Source organism: Gracilinanus agilis, chromosome 3 (genome assembly GCF_016433145.1).
Source record: "Gracilinanus agilis isolate LMUSP501 chromosome 3, AgileGrace, whole genome shotgun sequence".
Classification (NCBI taxonomy): domain Eukaryota; kingdom Metazoa; phylum Chordata; class Mammalia; order Didelphimorphia; family Didelphidae; genus Gracilinanus; species Gracilinanus agilis.
Genome location: NC_058132.1, coordinates 371,243,037 through 371,264,531, shown reverse-complemented (window position 1 = coordinate 371,264,531; position 21,495 = coordinate 371,243,037). Strand labels below are relative to the sequence as shown.

At 36.4% G+C, this 21,495-nt stretch overlaps 1 protein-coding gene across 1 annotated transcript; it reads left to right on the top strand.

The window, feature by feature from the left end:
• Positions 1 to 3,876: 3,876 nt before the first annotated feature.
• LNP1 (leukemia NUP98 fusion partner 1) lies at positions 3,877 to 21,234 on the top strand. Its single transcript, XM_044669201.1, has 3 exons — positions 3,877 to 4,032; positions 18,655 to 18,909; positions 21,088 to 21,234. Exons 1-3 carry the CDS (start codon positions 3,877 to 3,879, stop codon positions 21,232 to 21,234), a joined length of 558 nt encoding a protein of 185 aa, XP_044525136.1.
• Positions 21,235 to 21,495: the final 261 nt, after the last annotated feature.

Genomic DNA, 21,495 nt, shown 5'->3' with positions numbered 1-21,495 from the left:
ACTGTTAACACAACTTTATAGACATTATTTGCTAACATTTATATCACTGGCATTTAGAAGAAATACACTAGTAATACAATAGAAGTAAAACCCCACAGAACATTGAGAAGAAATCCAAAACTTAAGTTATTAAGCTTCTATGAGAAGCTCTTTCACAAAAATTGCAACCATTTAAACCTTAAGTCATGGCATCTCAAGCTGGGAAGAAACTTTCTCTATTTTAATGGACTTAAAGCAGTTACCCAGAACTTCAAATGAACACTCAGGCTCCCACACTCCAGCTCAGCTTCCCATTCAAAGTTTTCAGCCAACCATTCACACATCTGAACTACATTCTCCTTGCCCTTACTTCTAGCAAAGACACTTCTTCACTCACATACACATGCAACAACACACACACATCCAAAAACCTAGCCAAGCTTGGAGCTTGTAATCAGGTTGAACTAGACTCCATTTTGACCAATTTACCTTGGGATTGGACTTTGCCACTCTCTGCACAATTTATCTAAATATTTGCACGCATCAGATCCATACTTTGGAAACATTTAACTCGAGGCCAAATTGTTAGGTGGTTCCTTGGGCTGCTGGCTGCCCCCACCTCCTCCTGGGGCCACAGATTTACTGTTCCCCATTCCAGCAGCCCCCAGGTAGACTCTTGATTTTGAGGCTCTCTGTGGAATCCACAGACCACCTCTTAATTTCCCCTTAATTAGAGTGGGTTACTCCCAAATGCACAAGATGAGTCCTTTTTCTGAGAGCCACTTACCTTGCCCCTCTGTTAACCAGACTGCTGATTCAACCCTAAAAGAGCCGTGTGGGCACCTTATGTCTTAGAGTCCTTGTTAGCAGCATGACTCAGGCAGCTGGGACTGCGGAATCTCGGTTGGGAACCTCTATTTGTTAACTGGAAAAAAACACAGGACTATTAGTTAGAAAAACCACTCTTTAATTAAGGAAAGGGGTACAAGTACTGAATTAGGCCTCTACACAGAGCTGCATGCCACACACATATGAAGAGTCCGAGGATTGAACTTTGTTTGCTTTGGTCACTGACCCCTGGGAAAGCCAACTGTGCTAGATTGGATAATTCCAAGGAGTTATTTAATGGCTGGGGAAGCTTAAATACTTTCTAGGGGAACAGAGAGACTAAGGATGAGAGGAACCATTGGTTGACTTTACAGTTGTAACAAAGGAAAATGAGGAGTTTCAAACAGGAATAAAGAGGGGCTATATTTTACAAATGGACACAAAAGGGAAAGATTCATCCAAGGCCTGGGCTACCTTGGTAAAGGACCTTGGCCAAGGGGAGAAACCATTGGGACAAAAGAGATACTTAACATCTAATGGGATTAGTCATCCCCACTTAAACTCCATTAAAGTCTATTGTTAGTGGGCAGCTGGGTAGCTCAGTGGAGTGAGAGTCAGGCCTAGAGACGGGAGGTCCTAGGTTCAAATCTGACCTCAGCCACTTCCCAGCTGTGTGACCCTGGGCAAGTCACTTGACCCCCATTGCCCACCCTTACCATTCTTCCACCTATGAGACAATACACCGAAATTAAGGGTTAAAAAAATTTTTATTTTATTTATTGTTAGTCTGAGACTAGTGAAGTTGGACTCTCCCTCAGAGAGGAACTCTCATGTGAGGTGGGGGGTCAAGCCTGAGGCTTTCAACTTTAAGCTAAGTAAACTGGGGTTCATTAAATCTTTCTAGGCTACAAATTTGGGGACTTCTAGATTTCACCTTGACATCTATCTATTTACAAAAAAACTATAGTTGTCCATTTTTGAGAGGGACACATGATGCTGTCAACCTGAAAAAATACACAAACTCATAACTACCAGAGTAGTTATATTAGAACATGTTTTTAATCGGGACAAGAGATATAGCCATGACACAAAGCAATCACTTGGGGATGAATGCTTTTTCAGAAAAAGTCACCAATAATGGGAATTTCCACTGAACTAAAAAACTCTGGGTCATATATATACTTTAGGGGGTATAAGAAAGGAAGGACAACAGATTGTAAAGACTTGGGAAAAAGGATATAACTAGAGCTAGGATGCCTGGGAAGGCCCTAGATACAATAGGAAAAAACAAGAAGATAAAAAGGATAATTAGGATTTGATTATATTTGCTAATCCTATCTAGAGTGATCAAGGGGTGCTTGAGGGCTTATTGTTCAGTCTGGGATAAGGGTTTCTTGAAGACAGGTTAACAGGGAGAAAGGTCAATTTGGGCTTTCTTAAAACAAGGCTGTCAGTATCATGGGATCATGCCTTGACTTGCCCTGAGTTGTATTTAAATGAGGCAGAGTTCACTCTCTCTTCCAGTTATCAAAATCTAATAGCAGGACAAAAGTCAAACCACTGGTGATGGCTTAGGGGCAGTGATGGTGCCTATGGCACCGGTGCCAAAGATGGCAAACGGAGCGCTCTCTGTAGGCACTCAGCTGTCCTTACATCCAAGCCCCCCAGAGTTCATTACTAGAAAGGCAGAGGGACTCTGGCAGAGCTGCTCCCCTCCTCCCCTCCATCACACCTGATGACATTTTTTCACATCCCCTGCCCCTCTGCTCAGCAGCCCAATGGGAGCACACAATGGGTAAGGTGGGCAGCTCACAGGTGGCAGAGCTGGAGGGGAGCAGAGCTTGTTCCACTCTTCTCCCCCTCTCTACACTCACTGAGGACATTCCTCACTTCACCCGCCCCTCTGCCCAGCAGCCCAATGGGAGCACTTCATCCCTCCCCTGTGTGGGGTAAAAGGGGCAGGGCATGATAAGAAGTCTCTGGGGAGGGGGGGAGCACACAGCACTCAATCTCTAAAAGATTTGCCATCATTGGCTTAGGATGTAGTAGATGACCTTGGCACTCTGTCTAACCAACACTAAGAGCTTCACAGAACTTGCTTCAGATGCCTTCATGGTCATTGTAATAAATTGTTTTCTTCTGCCTATTCTGACCACCTTGGAATTTAGGAGTTTGTCCTTTAGTATGATAGTCAACTTTTTTTTTTTTTTTTTTTAAAGATTCTTGCCTCTGAGAATCCATGTTTGTTTCCCTTTATGTTTTTATAGATTGTGGGCGCAAGTAGTGGAGAGACTGGGAAGGAAGGAGATACGATTTTTATTTTTCACTACTATGCCACTCATCTAATTCTTTCTTTGTGGTGCTCATTTCCTCTGCTTCATCTTGGGAAAATAAAGGAAAACAAACAGAACTCTTTCTCAGAAGACTTTGATTTTGAATCAGAGTTCCTGGGAGGAAACCACTTTACAAAGTGTTTATATATGAATTATTTTTTAAAATTTTATTCATTTACTTATATGCTTAGTAAAGTTCCCAGGTAACTCTCTCCCTCTGAATTGAATGACTTTTCCTGGTACATCCTTGCCTATCTATGCTGTTTATTTTTCAGGCTTCAGTCAGTATATCCATTCCTATCTTTCCTAACTATGGCCCCATTTCCTAGCCAGCCTACACCTGCAAGGCATGTTTTTGCTGGTAGCACTTCAATGTTATTGACAGCTGGAGATGCATTAAATAACTGAGTGCATGGGGAAAACAGGCAGTGAACTGGGCTTCCCACCCTTAAGGCTATGTAGCATAAGCATCCCTGTAATGAAAAGATTAAAAGGCCTCTTGTTTTGAAGAGGGCAGTGAGGGGGGAGCAGGTTAACTTATAAATAGATACTGCCTGAAGCTCCATGGTGCATGTCATTATTTTATAAATCTTTTTTTTTAAAGGATCACATTATTAAAGACCCATTGGAAACTCCAGTCTCTCATATTTTGGAGAGACCTTGTTTAAGCTCTGTTTTGTAATATTTGCTTCTATCATATTGGGTGACAGCTTCTGCTGTTTGGAACCATCTGTACATGGAAAATGAAGATGATGATGATGTTTCCTTTGCCAAATGGATGAGCAGCTTCTGGGGCCACAGCTGGATTGATGAAAATGAGAGAGATTTAAGAAACCATAGGGAACACCGATCCCAGGATATCAGAGCTAGAAGAACCTCCCTGCCTTGTCCAGTAAGTTATTACTGCAGAACAAAAGTGGGGGAGTAAAGGACGGGGGTTGACCCATATTACTTTTTAAAGGCTCCTTTGGCATGGCCAAGTTTTCATGGCCTTTCCTATAATTTTTTACCCCATTTCTAAGCTCATCTGATTTTTTTTTACTAAAAGAGAGAGTCCAAATCTCTCCGCTGTGAGATGGGAAACCAGCATGTTTTCTGCATGAACACGGTGTCACAGAAGCAAAGCCTTGACTATGAAACTAGTAAGAGGGAAATATTTGGGTGTATTCACCTTGAAACTCAGAGTCAAAAAGCAACACTTCTTGTCTTCAGAATGCCAGTACTCTTCAGCTTTTAGGGGAAGTATCACTCCTTATTATATAGCAGTAGAAGTATCTAATTCTTTATATCACCTTTTCTGCCACCAAATACCAGGAAGTGGACCTCTATTCTAAGTTTCCTCAAGGCTAAAATACGTTGGAGACTTATTAGTGTGGGGGGGAATTTTTTATTTTTAGCACTTGGTTCCCCTGAACATAAGTTTTGGGAAATTTAATTCCCCTTTTATTCTCATGCAATGTAAAGAATAGCTAACCAATTTAAGTAATAAGTTATCTTTCAGTCCCATATCACTTACCAGATACTGGTGACCTTGATAAATTTACTTAATTTTTCTAGGTTTTGGTTTTCTCATTTGCAAGAAATGATTGAGTTAGATTGGTTTCCAAGTTCCAGTGATTTCCAAGTTCCTTTACACTTCTAGCATTCTTTGATTCTGAGGAGTTAGGCTGAAAAGGTATTTTAGATTACTTTGTAGATTAATATACTCAATTTGGGCTTATAGTGGAAGCAGTTATCACAGTTGGATTTTTAAAAAATCCTTTTTGTTATTGTGAACTTGACAACACTGAACAAAAATGAACAGCTTTTTATACAAAGAGGAACTGAAAAATTACTGCATGAATATGTGGATGATGGTATGTACAATTTAAAGAATAATAGTCAGCCTTTTCAAAGATTATTGCCTCTGAGATTTAATTTTTCTTGCCCTTCCTTTTCCTTTCTTTCCCTTTCTTCCCTTCCCTTTATGTTTTTAAAGGTTCTAGTTGTAGGGAATGGAGGGTTTGGGAAGGAGGGAGATGAGATTTTAATTTTTTGTGTTTTATTTTGTATACTTCAAATTTAACATGTTAGTTGTGACAGTGGCCTGTATGTTTGTATCATCTTCTAAACTTCGTTCTACTCACTCTCTTTTTAATGATCATGACAATTTAGGTATAGTATAAAATGTTTTTTAATGTATTCTTTTAGCCTTTTTGCTATGGTTTTCAATATTTTTGTGTTACTATTTATTAGAGATGTTGGTCTGTTTTTTTTCTTTGTTTTACTCTGGTTTAGCACATTTTAGACTCAAGATATTGTTAGGATTCTTTCTTCTACTTTTACAAACAATTTAATACAACATAATATTGAAAATAATAATTCTTTTAAAGTTTGATGAAATTTGGTTGTAAATCTATCTGATCCAGAAATTATTTTCCTTTGAAAGTTTATATTTTGGTGTTTTTTTTTTCTGAGGTTGAGATATTTAAATTTTCTTTTTATAGTTCTGTGAATTTGGGTAGTTTGTATTTTTATAAATTTCATTTTTAAGTTGTCAATTTATTGACATGTAACTGGGAGAAATAATGATATCCTTTATTTTTCTCAATTTATTGTAAATTAACCTTAAAAGTTTTTTCATATCAACAACTAGATTTAAAAAATCAAAATAAGTTAATAATTTACTTATTTTGTGTTTTAAAAAGAGTTCTAGTCTTAATAATCACTTTAATTTTTTGTTTTCAATTTTCCTTATTTTATTTTAAGAATTTTAATTTTTGTATTTGTTTAGAAGTTTTGTTTTATTGCTTTTATAATGCTTTTAAGGTTTTTTTTTATAAAAATGTTTTAAGATATTAAATTTTCCATCAAGACTATATTGGCTATATCCCAAAAGTTTTAGTATGGTTTTTTTCATTTTCATTTTGTATACATATATATTATTTTTGTGATTTGTTCTTTAATGCACTAATTCTTTAAGATTAAATTACTTATGTCTATTTAAACATGAATTTTTTCAAAGGCTTTTAAAAAATTATAATGTTTTTATATTGTCATCAATAAAGTATTTGTTGTTGGATTAGGGAAACTAACATTAACATTAACATTTCTGCTTTTCTGTATTTTTTCTTGAGGTGTTTATATCCTAGTACATGGTCAATTTTTCTAGAGGTATCATTAATATATACAAATTCTCTCCTGTTATAATTTAATAATCACTAGAGAGCTATTATGTCTAACTTTTCTAAAAAATCTATTAAGGCTCTTCTTTATTTTGTTAAATTTGTCTAGAAGCATACATTGAGTTACCATATCATCTGAATTTTAACTAAAAATTCAGCTGAGGCAGATTTCTGAGCAAGATACCATTTATTAGCAGGGGCATACAACCTGTCAGTATATGGATCAGTGACTTGCCTCCATTCATGCCAAAGATCCAGGGAAGAAGGACAATTCCCCTTTTAGAAGGTTTGGGATTACAGAACAAAGACCAGAACAGGCTAGATGACATAGTGGGATTAAGGGCAAGATGATAGGTTACAGAGCTGAGGCACTGAGAACAATATGATTGGTTGGAAGTTTAGTAATGGGGCTAGCAATGACCCTCCTTTCTCTCATGAGACTAAGATGGGATCATTTTTGGAATCCAGGTACAAGATAGTGGTCCTGACTTTTGGACAGCAAACCAGGCACCCTTGCTTTTGTAAAGATAACAGGCCCAGGGGCAAGTAGATATCTCAATAGATTAGAAAACCAGCCCTGGAGACTGGAGATCCTGGGTTCAAATATGGCCTCAGATACTTCCTACCTGTGTAACCCTGGGCAAGTCACTTAACCCCCATTGCTTAGCCCTTACTGCTCCTCTTCTGCCTTAGAACCACTACTTTGTACTGGTTCTAAGACAGAAGGTTTTAAAAAAAAGATATCATGCCAAAACTCCTTTGATCACTCACTCACACATTTCTCAAAGTTAGCAAAATTCTTTGAGAGAAGAGTAGATTAGTGATTGTCAGAGGATCTAGATTTTTAAACTTAATCCATTACAGATCAACTGAATCCTAAACTAAGTTTAGAAACAAAGAATTATAACTTCAGCAGTTACAAGACCAAAACAATTATAGGACAAAATCAATTAGTTATAAATAAGATAAATAAATAAATGATATAAGAGCAATCTTAATCTTCTCAGTACCAACTGTTATTCTTTTCTGTTTCTCCTTATCATTCAATTAACTGTTATTTTTAGTATATAGATTGTTGTCATTTGTTGCATATGTTAACTATTGATTTTCTTTTTATTTATGGTACCTTTAAGCATAATGTTATTTCCCTGCTTATCTCTTGCAACTATATCTATTTTCCTATTTCTTTGTTGGAGTCCATGATTTCTACTCCTCCTATTTTGAATTCATCTGAAGCATAAAAATTTCTGCTCCAGCTCTTCCTTTTAACCCAGTGTGAATCTTTGTTTCAATTTCTTTCTTGTTGGATTGTTGGATTCTGATTTTTCTAGTTTCTGGACTATCTCCGATTTAAGGGGAGTTTGGTCCCTTTCCTATTTATGCTTATTGTAGTTAATTATATATTTCTTTACATCATATCCTTCTTTTTACAAAGAAGGAAATGAACAAAGAAAAAGAATCCAATTAAAATTAGTATTCAATAAAATGGAAGTGGTTTGATTCCACTCCTCTTACCCTTCTCTCTTTACCAAGCATAGACTACTCTCCCTAGTTCTTATACTTAAAAACATTTTTTCTAAGTTTGAGCTTTATGTTTGACACCCCACAATGAAATTTGTTTTGCTTGTGGTTATTCCCTCCCTGGTTATTCCATCCCTTTTATACTTCTCTCTTCCCTTATTGCTACCCATTCCCAGTTGAGTTTAATGTATTTCTATACCTAATTCTATGTGTTCAACTATCTTTTTTCGATTTCACATAAAAATGAGTTTATTGAGTGCTATATGTTTGTGTATTTTTCCTTTTAAGTATTTCATTTATATGAAATATAAATAATATTTATTTAATAAAGTAAAATAATGGATCCCTCCCCCTTCTTCCTCGTATTTCTCCTTTATTCCTTTTTTGCTCCCTTTTCTTTCCTCTTTTAAAACCCCCCAAATAGAACAAACCACATCCAAGCCCTGTAATTGTCGTTTTTAATTCCTTCTGTTACTTTTGAAGACATTAGGATTTTGAAGGGATATATGTTTCTTCTGGTCACTAAAAGGTAAGCATTCTTTCGATTGCTCTGATGTTTTTACTTTTCTAGATTTCTCTTGACTTTTGTGTTTGCATGTCAAAATTTCTACTTAGCTATGGACTTTCCATCAAGAATTGCCAAATAAGATGGCATTTTCTTAGTCTTTGCCCTTCTTGGCCTACTACATTTGATACTGTGAACCACTATCTCCTACTCTCTTCTCTTGGGGTTTTCCTGATACCACACACAATCCCCTGATTCTCCTTTTACCTGTCTGAGAGTTCTACAGTCTACTTTGCTGTTTTATCATCATATCATGTCCTTTCTTCTGTTCTCCTTCTCCCTCAAATCTATTCATTCAAGGTTCTATCCTATGGTTTCTTTTCTTATTCTACACTCTAATTGTTGGCATTCTGATTAGCTCCCATGGATTTAACCACCATCTCCATTCAGATGACTCTCAGTTCTCCCTATATAGCTCCTGTCTCTCCCCTAGGTTTCAGTTCCAAGTGACCAGTTGCCATCCTGAAAACATTATAAATTCAACATGTCCAAAATGGAACTAATTATTTTTTTCTCTAAACCCTCTTCTCTTCAAAACTTCTTTATCTGTGCTACAGCATCAACATTCTTCCAGTCTCAGTCCCAGGTTTATAATGTCAGAATTTGCCATTTTTATCTTCACAACATCTCTTCTCATGACTCCCCAACCTCAATAAAGTCTAAACTCCAACGGCTATTGTTTGTAACATCAAATATAAAAACTTCAAATCTCAAATTATTTTTAGCTTTTTAAGTCTTTTTTTTTTAAACATACTTTCTCTTTTAGTATCAACTCTAAAACAGAGGGTAAGGGCTAAGTGACTTGCCCAGGGTCACAGCTAGAAAGTTTGAGATCATATTTGAACCCAGGTCCTCTCAACTCCAGGTCTGGCACTCTATCCACTGTACCACCTATCTATCTCTAGTTTTCGGTCTTAAAGAGCCTGTTCCCAACCTATCTTTTCAGCCTCTCTGTACATTACTCCCCCTCCCGCACTCTGTAATACAGCAAAACTAGTCTTTTCTCTGGTTTTCACATATGACACTCCATTTCCTGTTGGTTTTTTTTTTTATCTCTAATAAGGGCTCTTTGACATGCCTGGAATTCACTGCCTCTTTACTTCTGCTTCAGAGAATTTCTTCTTCCTTTAAAATGCAGCTGAAGCACCATTTTCTGCTTAAAGTCTTTCCTGATTTCTCCAACTGCTAGTGCCTTACTTTGCTAACTACAATACTTTGAATTTAACTTCTTTCTTTATATTTGTATTTATAAATTTTATGCTGTACATATCTATATATGTATTTGTCTCTATAAGCTTTTCTGAAGTAGGGATTATTCCCACTTTATTCCCATATTCTTAGTACCTAGCACAGTACCTGGCACATAGTAGACATTAATATATACTGGTTTGATTGATTTGCATTTCAAATCAACTTTGATATTTTCATCAGGAATGCTTTTGAAAATATTCCATTCTAATAAGATTTAACTTTTCCCTTGTAGGATTATATATATATATATATATATGCATATATATATGTATGTAGGTATACATATACATACATATTTTTAAGGCTAAATAATTTATTTTTGTAAGCCTTTGTCTTTTATCATTTGTTATTATATTATAATATTTTCTTTTCTTTATAATAAATCTATTGCTAAGCCTTATATACTTCTTTGTGGTGTTTGAACTCTTGTCCTCTTGGCTAATTCCAGGGTTTTTTTTTTAATTTGGAAATTCTGGATTTTGGCTATGACATTCTTGAGTGATTTCAGTTTGGTTTCTCTTTCAGGAGATGATTGGTGCATTCTTTTTTTTTCTCTCTTCCACAAATTCCTTTGGTTCTAATAGATCTGGGCAGTTTTTTAAAATGATTTTTTGAAATACATTTTTGTCTATTTGATCATGGTTTTCAGGAAGTCTGATGATTCTTAGATTATTCCTCAATCAGTTTCCCTGGTCTGTTGTTTTAGGGAATAGATACCTTATATTTTCTTCTACTTTTTTCTATTTCTTATTGTTTCATGTATTTATTAAGTTTTTTGCTCCATGCTGTTTTTCAATGAGTCTACAGCAACTCTTTCTACCTTCTGTTCTAAGCTATTTGTCTTTTTTTCTTTTCCTCCCAAACTCTCATTTTCTAATTTTAGTTTTTAATCTCTTGTTTTATTTTTTTTCAGACATTCTTTTAGTCCTTGTAGCTAAGCCATTTTCTTCCACTCTGCGGCTCTTCTTATAGTTGTTGTGGAGTTACTCTTGTCTTTAGGATTTATCTTAGAGGTAAAAGATGGCACAATGGATGGAATTCTGCTCTTGGGGTTAGGAAAAATTGAGTTTAAATCTGGCCTCAGACAATTGTTAGCTTTTTGACCCTAGGCAAGTCGCTAAACCACTGTCTGCTTCAGTTTCCTCAACTGTAAAATGGGAATAATAATAGCATCTACCTCCCAAGGTTGTTGTGAAGAAACCAAGATAATATGTCTAAAGCACTTAATAGAGTGCCTGGATCATAGAAGGTATTTAATAAAATGCTTATTTCCTTCCTAATTTGTGGGCTTTCTCTTACCCATAATATTTCTTCATTGTGTTTGGTATATTCTTCTATTTAACTTGTCATTTTAGCCTATCTTTCTGGCTTTGGATTTTGTGCTTGAGATATTACTCCTCTAATGTTTTTGAATGGATTGAACAGGATAAGTAATCTGAAAGCTGTGGTTTCGATTTATCTTCTTTTAAAAAAAAATTAAAACCCTTACATTCTGTCTTGGAGTCAATACTGTGTATTGGTTCCAAGGCAGAAGAGCGGTAAGGGCTAGGCAATGGGGGTTAAGTGACTTGCCCAGGGTCACATAGCTAGGAAGTATCTGAGGCCAGATTTGAACCCAAGACCTCCCATCTCTAGTCTGGCTCTCAATCCACTCACCCATTTAGCTGCCCTGTTTCTGTTTCTCTTGATGCTGTGACTGCTAATAGACTTTTCCTTTTCCTTCAGTTCCTGGCTTCTGTTTTGCAGTGGTCCACTGCTGGTTCTGGCCTTTGATGTTCTCCATCTTCTCCCTGCACAATACCTAATTGGGATTGATTGGCCAGTGTGTGATATTGGAGATAATGCCAGTGTCTGTCTTCTTATCACTACTGCCAGTGTCACTGCTGAAGTTGGCCTGGCTCTGCCTCTTTCTGTGACTCCAGGTACTTTGAGGAATCCATGTCAGGGTTCAGTCACCTTTTTCAATGACCCATTATGGGTCATGCTTTTATCCTTTTTTCTGTTTTGCCAGGATAGGGCCCAAATCTGGCTATAATCTTTGCCCTGCCCTGCCACCTGCCTCCCCACCTTGCCCTTCAGGTTCCTGTCTGGATTGAAGTCACTTTAAGGGATCTTGTGCCACCTTTCCTGTCCTAGCTCCTTTCCTCACCTCTAGGGTTTTCCACATTTATTTGAACTGGTTTCCCTGGCTTTGCTTCTCTTTTCTAGCCTTCACAGCTTGCATTTATGTTGCTGCTTTCATTTTACATGGCCTATAGTGGATAACATGCTGGTCTTGGAGTGAGGGAAACTTGGATTTAAATCCTGCTTTAAGATATTTAAAAGCTGAGAACCTAGGCAAGTGTCTTGGACTTGGGATGCTTCAGTTTCCTTTTTTTGTAAAATGTGGAAATAGCATCAATCTCAAAAGGTTAGACTAAGGATCAAATGAGATAATGCAAGTAAATGCTTTGCACATCTTAAAGCTTTATATAAATATGAGCTGTTATTCCCTTTTCCCCATCTTATATTTTTTGAATGTCAATGACCTTGAATCAATTGGTATGTATTGCTTAATAAATCAATATGCTCAGAAGATCTGACTTTTTCCCCCTCAGTCATTTTATCTTTCTTCTTGTTACAGATGTAATGTGGTCATATAAATAGTTCTCAATTCTTCACCTTCCTTGGAATTTGTTTTCTTTTTTAGAGGAAGGAAGTAGTAGGCAACATCTTTATATATGTATATATATATATATATATATATATATACACTTCATTTACAAATATTTATTTATTTATTTTAGAATATTTTTCCATGGTTACATGATTCATAGGAAAATATAACATATTGTGCATTTTTATTCCTATGCATTTTGATGTTTTCGTCATTTTATGGCCAATTTAGAGAAGCATGTAACCCAAGTGCAACCTAAAGTTTTTATATCACAATTCATGAAGTTAATCTATTCAGCTTTTCATAGACAATACAAAATTCTGTAATTAATAAGCAAAATTGATATTTTTTGGAAAGTGATTTAACCAAGTAAAATAGGAACTAAATGACTTACAATCAACAATAGCCCATTACATTTTAGGAAACATAGTCTGAATAGAGAGAGAACAACACTCCTGAAATGTATGCAGGAAATCTTAATTAAATTACATTTAGCAATTCAACTAATGACTTTGTTTATATCCCTCCTCACAGTGGATTAATATTGTCTACTTCTTTCTTGCTTACCTGAAACACTGTAAGAACAAATGATATTCATGTGTATTAAGAATTGTAAAAAAGAATTTTACAAAATCATGTTATTAATTTTGTTCCCATTTCCTATAACTTTATCTTCTCCTTACAGTGATCCATTTGAAATACATTGGATTTTAGATTTAAAGCTTATAGGGAATTCAATGGTCATCTACTCTAAGTTCATTTTACAGAAAGGGAAACTGAGGCATAGAGAGATTAAAGTAACTTATTTGAGGTCATGCAGCTAGTAAATAGTAAATCCAGAATCTAAACTAGAATCTCTGACTCCCAATGCTCTTTTTCCAGGCTCTTCCCTCTTTGAACTATAAATAACCTGCCATCTGCCTCATCATGTACAAAAGAAGAGTTTGCTATCAGTGATCTGTTTACATGTTGCATACTTCTATCTAAAGCAAAAGTCTTAAAGCTTTATGAGCCTCATGATCCATTCTAAACCATTGTAATGTACTGGGTATATTTAGCGTGCAAGAACATGAAACACCTCAGGGCAGGGGTTGGCTACCCTCAGGAAACCTTACTCTCTGGCAGGGCTCATTGTAATCTGCAACTTCAGCCAAAATGAACAAATAAATTTGCCTTTACAGGCTTAGTGACCTTTATGAAATCAGAACAAAGGAATATGAAGCCCCTTTCCCTATTTGTCTGCTTCCCTACTACCCAGTGGCACAGTGAATTGAGAGAAACCATAGAATGAACCAAAAAGATAGTATTGAAATGGCTTATTGATTTCTACAGGTTTGTAGTACTTTCCTCTTCTGTTCTTTCATCTCTGTAGTATGTCATTTTAGAGCTAGCAAAATCATCAGGAAAGAAGTTTCACATTTCTACCATAAACCACATTTAACTCATTCTATTGATTGTGGTTCTAGGACTTCAGCAGCATCATGCATTATGCCAGCTGAAACTTTTGATTTGTAGTTGAAATACTGAACTCCTTTTCTTGTGATTTTTCTGGACATATAGTACTTTTCAGGAACTGATCTATAAGTTGGAGAACTAGATGGCTGCCTTCGTGATGTGATTTAAGGAAATTTTCCTCTATTTCACCAGGAAAAAGATTTGTCCTCACCATACCCTTTTTTATGTATACTCTATTCTGGTGTAGTAGCCAATTGAAAGACTTTGCTTCGCCACACAGTAAATGGGAAAAAAACCAGACAGAGCATCTATGCACATGCTTTGAAGTAGAGGGTCTTTCATTCCTTCCAGCTGCAAGCAGGATCCCCTAAACATCTATGTGGTTTTAGCACATGTCAGAACAGATTGCACACACTCTAGGAACTAAACTCTTAAACAGTTCCCCGTTACACTTTATTTTATGAAGGAAACTGAACTTAGAGAGATCATAACATTTTATAATTGGGATTACAGACTTCCAGGGGTGGAGTCAAGATAGTAGAGAAGAGAAAGCTCTCAATTAAGCTTTCCCAATGTTCCCTACCAAACAACTTCAAAATAACACCTCAAATCAAATTCTGGAGTGACAGAGCCGATAAAAAGTCAGTGAGATATTCTTCCTGCCTCTGACAACATAGGTGGTCAGAAAGAAGGATCTGTGATACAGGAATATAGGCTGGCTTGGAACCCATGTAGCTTCAACCCCAGTGGTGGGAGTAGGTGGTAGTGACAGAAATAGCAGCAATTTTCAGGGCTATCAAGCCAGAAGTGATAAGGGAACCTAGCAACTGGTTATGGAGAGATTACAGGGGGCCCCTATACTAGTACAGAGTACAATATCAGATACTTTCACAATTCCATTACCCTTATCTACTACTGGATCATGGTTCAAAGGTGGAAAGAAGCATTCTGGTAAAGAGGGAGTGGGGATGGGGTGGGGCAGCTGGGTAGCTCAGTGGATTGAGAGCCAGGCCTAGAGATGGGAGGTTCTAAGTTAAAGTCTGGCCTTAGACACTTCCTAGCTATGCGACCCTGGACAAGTCATTTAACCTCTGTTGCCTACCCCTTACCACTCTTCTGCCTTGGAACCAATACACAATATTGATTCTAAGATGGAAAGTAAGGGTTAAAAAATATTAAATTTTAAAAAAAGTAAAGGTAGTGGAAGCCTTGAGGGTGTAAAGGTTAAATTTAATGGTTGCACTTAAATTATATGAAATAATGTGGTCACTGAAATTATTATATCTCAAGTCAGAAGTTTATTTATAGAAGGGAAACAATAAAGTAGAGAAATGTGAAAGAAGTTAGAGAAAATACTTATACTAGTTCTCAGCCAGGAGGGTTGATAGTGAGTAACCATGAGGCATCCTCCAAGATGGAAGCTAGTTTCTTAGGAAACTAGGAAGGGAGTCAGCTGAGTCAGTTGAGTGAACCCAACAAAGTAGTCCAGGAGTCAGAATTTAAGTTGAAGCTGAGCTCTAAGCCCACGATCCAAACTGCAGTCTCTAGCAAAGCTCCCTTTAAGACTTTCCCCAGTCAGAAGACTATCTCCAGAAGATAATCTCTTCAGACTATTTTCTCAAAGACTGTCTCCTCTGAGGGAGTTTGGGCTTGCTTTTATGGTGACTTCTCGTCTCCTCCCCTCTTTACAGGGGCCAATCACAGTTTCCAAATTGTCTAGCACTGCCAAGGGAGGCAGTGTCTGTGGGATCCACTTCTCAAGTTCTCAAGGTCAGTTTCTCATCAAAAAGGTTCACGGTTTCCTGGTTGAGCAGTTTCTGAGGCTGTGAACTCCTGTGTGAACTTCTTAAAAGAATTCACAAGTTTCTGACTGATTGAGTTAAAAAAAAAGGATGGAGCTCTCCAAGTATCTTGTTGGCTTCTCACCTAGCACTAAGTAGGGTGTTCAGTCTTTTGTTGATTCAATTTAAAAGGCAGACAAAGGAGAGTTAATCCTGTCTTTAGTCTCTAGTGAGGTACATAAATTAGTGTTAACTCAGGATAAACAATAGAGTAAAGAATTCTCTTTCACAAGGAGCAATAGCATTTCCAGTTCCAAGAGATTGGTGACTCTCAGGAATAGTAATGTTTCTAATCTCAAGGGAGTAAAAACCCTAAGGAATAGCTATTGATTTAGAATCTTCCTGAGTAAGGACCAGAAAGTGTAGACAAAGAGAGCAGTAACCACACCTCTCCCCAGATTATAACACTGTGGAAGCACCAAAAATTTCTAGCCTTCTAGAACTAGCTTTGAAAACAGCAGTGTAAAAAAGCCTCAAGCTTATGTGTTATTGGAAATTTTGAGGTCTCTGAACTACATTTCCTGTGAGCCCACTGGCTTCCTGTCATTATGTGATGATGTAGACAGGAGTATAAAATTGAGTGGCTGGACTTGTACTTCCTTTATTTTGCTCTCTTTGCTCTCTTGGCATCCAATCCACTATGGGGAGAGGAGGTAACAGCGTGTGTCTTTTAAACTTACTTAGCTAGTTTGGTATGTGGCTTCATTTTCTAATGGCTACTAATACATTTTTTATACTTGATACAATGCCCATCCACCCCTTACTCTAGGAAGAGAGCCCAACATTAATAAAAATGTCCAAATCAAGAGAGGGGTTGGAAAAATGAGCAAACAACAACAAAGAACCCAACCATAAAAATCTATAGTGACTGAGAAGATCAAGAAACAAATTCAGAAAAACACAACAAATTCAAAACAACTACAAGCAAAGCCTCAAAGGAAAAAAAAAAAAGGAATTGGCATAGCCCAAGAAGAATTCCTGGAAGAGCTAAAAAATGATTTTCAAAATCAAATAAGAGTGGTAGAGGAAAAATTAGGCAAGGAGATGAAAGTAAAGGAAACAAAACATGAAAAGGTAATTAACAGCATGGTAATGGGGCACAAAAAAACATTGAATAAAATAATACCTTATAAAACAGAATTGGCCAAGTGGGTAGAAAAGGTATAAAGGCTCACTGAAGAAAATAATTTCTTAAAAATTAGAATTGGAGGGGCATTTAGGTGGCTCAGTGGATTGAGAGCCAGGCCCAGAGAATGGGCGGTTCTGGGTTTAAATCCGGCCTTAGACACTTCCTAGCTGTATAACCCTGGGCAAGTTACTTAACTCCCATTGCCTAGCCCTTACAATTCTTCTGCTTTAGAACCAAAACACAGTATTGATTCTAAGATGGAAGGTAAGGGTTTTAAATAAAATTAGAATTGGGCAATTGGAATGATAATTCCATGAGATATCAAGAAATAATAAAACAAATGGAAAAGAATGGAAAAATATCCTCAGGGAAAATAACTGACCTGGAAAATAGATTAAGGAGTGATTTAAGAAGTATTGGACTACTGGAAAGTCATGATCAAAGAAAGAATGTAGATATCATATTTCAAGAAATTATCAAGGAAAACTGCCAAGATATCTTAGAACCAGAGGGCAAAATAGAAATAGAAAGAATCTATTGATCATTACCTGAAGATCCCAAAATGAAAATTCCCCCAAATTGTAGCCAAATTCTAGGGCATCAATATCACAGAGAAAAAAACTTCAAGAAACTAGAAAGAAACCACTCAAATACCATGAAATGCACAGTCAGGACTACAGAAGATTTAGTAGCTACCACATTAAAGGAGTGGAGAACTTGGAATGTAATATTCCAAAAGGCAAAAGAATTGGGACTACAGCCAAGAATAGCTTATACAGAAAAACCTATATATAATCCTTCAAGGGAAAAATGGATATTTAATGAAATAGGGCATTTTTAAGCATTATTAATGAAAAAACTAGAGCTGAATAGAAAATAGAACTTTTAAATACAAGATTCAAGAGAAGCATGAAAAGGTAAACATGGAAGAGAAATCATAAAGGGGTCATTAAGGTTAAAATGCTTACATTTCTATTTGGGGAAAATGATACATGTGACATCTAAGAACTTATAATTAGAGCAGTTAGAAGGATTCTGCATAGGAAGAATGTATGAAAGTGAGTTGATTATGTTGGGATGATGAGATAATAGAAAGGTGAGAAAGAGAGATGCCCTGTGAGAAGTGGGAAGGGAGAGAAAATATGTGGTAAATTGTCTCACATAAAAGAAATACATAAGGGAGAACTTTTTTTTTCATTTTTAAAATTTTCATGCAAAACACACTTCCGTATTTGTCATTATTGTAAGAGCACACTCATACATAACCAAAACTCCAGAATAAAACCAAGAATAAACTGGTGTGAAAGACAACTCCAACAATTCTTTCTCTGGAGGTGGATAGCATTCCCCATCATAAATCTTTCAGGATTATCCTAGATCAGTGTGTTGCTGAGAGTAGCCAAGTTTTCACAGATAATCATCATCTAATATTGCTGTTATTGTATGCAATTTTCTCCCAGTTCTGCTTATTTCTTTTAGCATGAGTTCTCGCCATATCAAGTCTATCAATTCAGTAGCAACATAAACAAAATTATCAGTACTAAGGTAATATTTACCTTACTTTTTTTCAGTCCTAACCAAAACTCTCATTATTTAGACCTTTTATTTTGCTTAGTAGGAGAATATACATTGGTGAACATGCAGATTTTCTCCCCCATGTTAAAACTTGTTGAACTAGATTTTCCCAGTTCCAAGGTCAGTTTTAAGAAACTGCTTATTCATATCTTACTAGTAGAGCAGAACAAAAAATGAATGATGATCCTTGGACATCCAGCCTAAATTGTGAATGACTTGTCTATGCTTCCTCATCATGGAAGGCAATTCTTACTGAAATGTACATTAAAGTTGTTTCAGAGTGGATTTTGTTGACCAGAAACCACCATAGATATTTAGCTCGTATTAATATGGAACAATTCTTTCTCCTTTCTTTAGACACAGTTTGCTGCCCTTCCCATGACCAGCATTCATGGATCCTCTAGAGTTGTTCCAGTTTCTGGCCACCCTAGAAGGCATTCTCAGGAGGATTATGGATTCCGAGGCCATCATCATATGAGGGCAAAAATATGCTCCCCGAGTGGTTCATTGCAGGGGCAAATGGAACCCAAAGGCAGATCACATTCCATCCAGGAATTTTCAGAACACTTTGAGCAGCAACTCTGCTTTAGAACCAAAAGATCAGTCTCTTTGGTATGTAAATAGACATTATTAGATTATTTGGAACCTCTTTAGAAATATGGATTCCTATGGAATCACCTTGTTCACTGACAACTAGATATATATGATCAATTTACTCTTTGCTTATTATTATCTAAGAGTCTCTAAATGAATGAACAAGAAAGACGCTATATCATTCTAAATTAAACATAAATTGACCTTGATGATCACAAGTTTTTAACAATATTATGAGAATTTAATAATTCCTTGAAAGACCAAACCTTGTTAACTAATGTCAGGCATTTAAAAAAATATTCTTAAGGCAAATAAAATATAGATAGGATATAAATTTCTCTTTTAATGTAAAGTTATGATAAAATTTTACACCACATGCTGATCCTTGTACTGTTAACTTAGAGAAGTAATGATTGATGGAAATTTAAAATAACAATGTTTGAGGACTTTTACCCATTATCCTCACATATAGTAAGCCTCCTCCTTCCCCCATTAAGTACCCACTGACTGCCTCGCCAAAATAATTTGTTTGCTCATTTCTACTTTTCCCAACATGAAGAGAGAAGAAAATCCTCACTTTGCCTGTGTCTGGTGTTCAGCCCCTAATAGCTAGTGGTCCATGCCATAACACTTTTCTCTGTGTATCTAAAAGGCATAGCAAAAATTAATATAGAAACTACCCAAGGGCCATTGATTGGAGACTATTTAGGGAACAGCCACAAATGAGCTGTTTTAGGCTCCTTAAAGAAGATTGAAGAAATGCAGAAATGAAGATATATCGGAGATAAGCCTTCTTTTTTGTGGATTTATGGGAATCTAAACTAATAGTAATGCCAATAATTATGTCAATGGATTGATGGTCTCATTTATGTTCACATTCCCTTCAAAGATGAAGATTGCAACTTATTCTTTTCCTATTGGTTTGGTGCAAATCTCATTCATCTCCTCCTAGAAATTCAACATAGGAAGGTCCACTTGATATGCTGAGGGTCTTCCTCAACTTTTCTTCATACTACATAAATAGCAATTGAACACATCCCCTTCTCTAACTTAATGATCAATCCTTTATTTTTTTAAACATTATTTCCCTCTATTATTAAGAACTCAACAAACAGACATCATATACAATGAGGAATAGAAAAAGAGGACTTCAGGTAAAGAATTTAATACATTTAAGGAGCTTTATTAACACTACTTATTATCTACCAATGTGACATAGAGATTGAGCCTGTAAGAAAGAGAGCCATTAGTGCCATTGGATAATCATTGCACTGTCCCAAAAGAATGACATCCAGAGGCCTGAATTTCCTCATTGGAGAGGGGCATATTTCACATTGTATGTGTAGCCACATTGTTTCTTCCACCTTACTTCATGGTCTTCTACCACATTATACAGCCACGTGACTTGACTGGCTTTTTGGAATATTCTCATTGTTATGCTACTATGGTCCATCTTTCTTCCAATAATAATAATAATCATAATAATCATAATAAATAATATAGCACTTACATATCACTTTAAAGTTTGCAAAGCACTTTAGAAATATCTCATTTCATCCTCACAACCCTGGGATGTAGGTGCTATTCTTATCACCATTTTACAGATGAAGAAACTGACACATAGAATTTAAATGACTTGTTGGGGGGTCACAAAGCTAGTAAGCATCTGAAGCTACATTAAAACTTAGATCTTCATAACTCTAGGACTAGTACTCTAACCACAGCATCATCTAACTATCTCTACTATCTCTTGTTATCAGGGATGTTCTCATGATGTGGCTACACTGCAGTCACACCTTCCTTTGCACCCTACCCCTTCTACCCATTTGGATTTGCCCTAGGTGTCAGAATTGCTAGTTATAGTTCTGGTCAGAAGGAAAAATAAGCAGAATTAAGTTAGATATGCATCTGGCTGGCACAAAACAAGCTCCCTTCCATTGCTTTAAGATGATTTTTAATCCTCATTTTTTCATAAGTGCCTAAAATGGCAGACAAACACTTTTATAGCAACCTTAGTTTTAGGCTGATCTATTTTAAGACCATCCAGATTTGGAGCCTGATGTGTAAAGGCTGCTTTGTTCAGAAATAGAAAACTATCATGACCAATGCTTATACCATCTTGGTTGCAATGTTAGTATAAATACCAAGCATTGTCAGCTGTTGTGACTTTATAGTTCTTTGATCCTTCCCTTTCAGGAACCTGAGGACAGAAAGGAGAGAAAAGAGAGAGAGCGCCTGAGAATCAGTACAAAAGCCCATCAGGAAACAGAGGAAAGAAGAGAACTGAAGGAAAAGAAGCAGGGAGAAGCAAACATGGGAGCCCTGACAAAAAAAGAGTCATGAGTAGCTCATTATTTTCACATGACAACCGTATGTAAAGTAGGTAAACCTTGCTTGATGGATATTTGAGATGTTATAAGACTAGAGAGTCATATCTGTAAAAGAAAGTAGTCACAGGGCAGTGGAGCCTGGGATAAAAACAACAAACATGAAAAAATCCACTAGATGATCTTGTCCAGGACTGGCATTCAGCATGCTTTCCCTCTTTCCTTTGATATGTTAGAGGTTTCTTTTGTTTCCCTTTCAAGAGAAGAAGAGGACCAA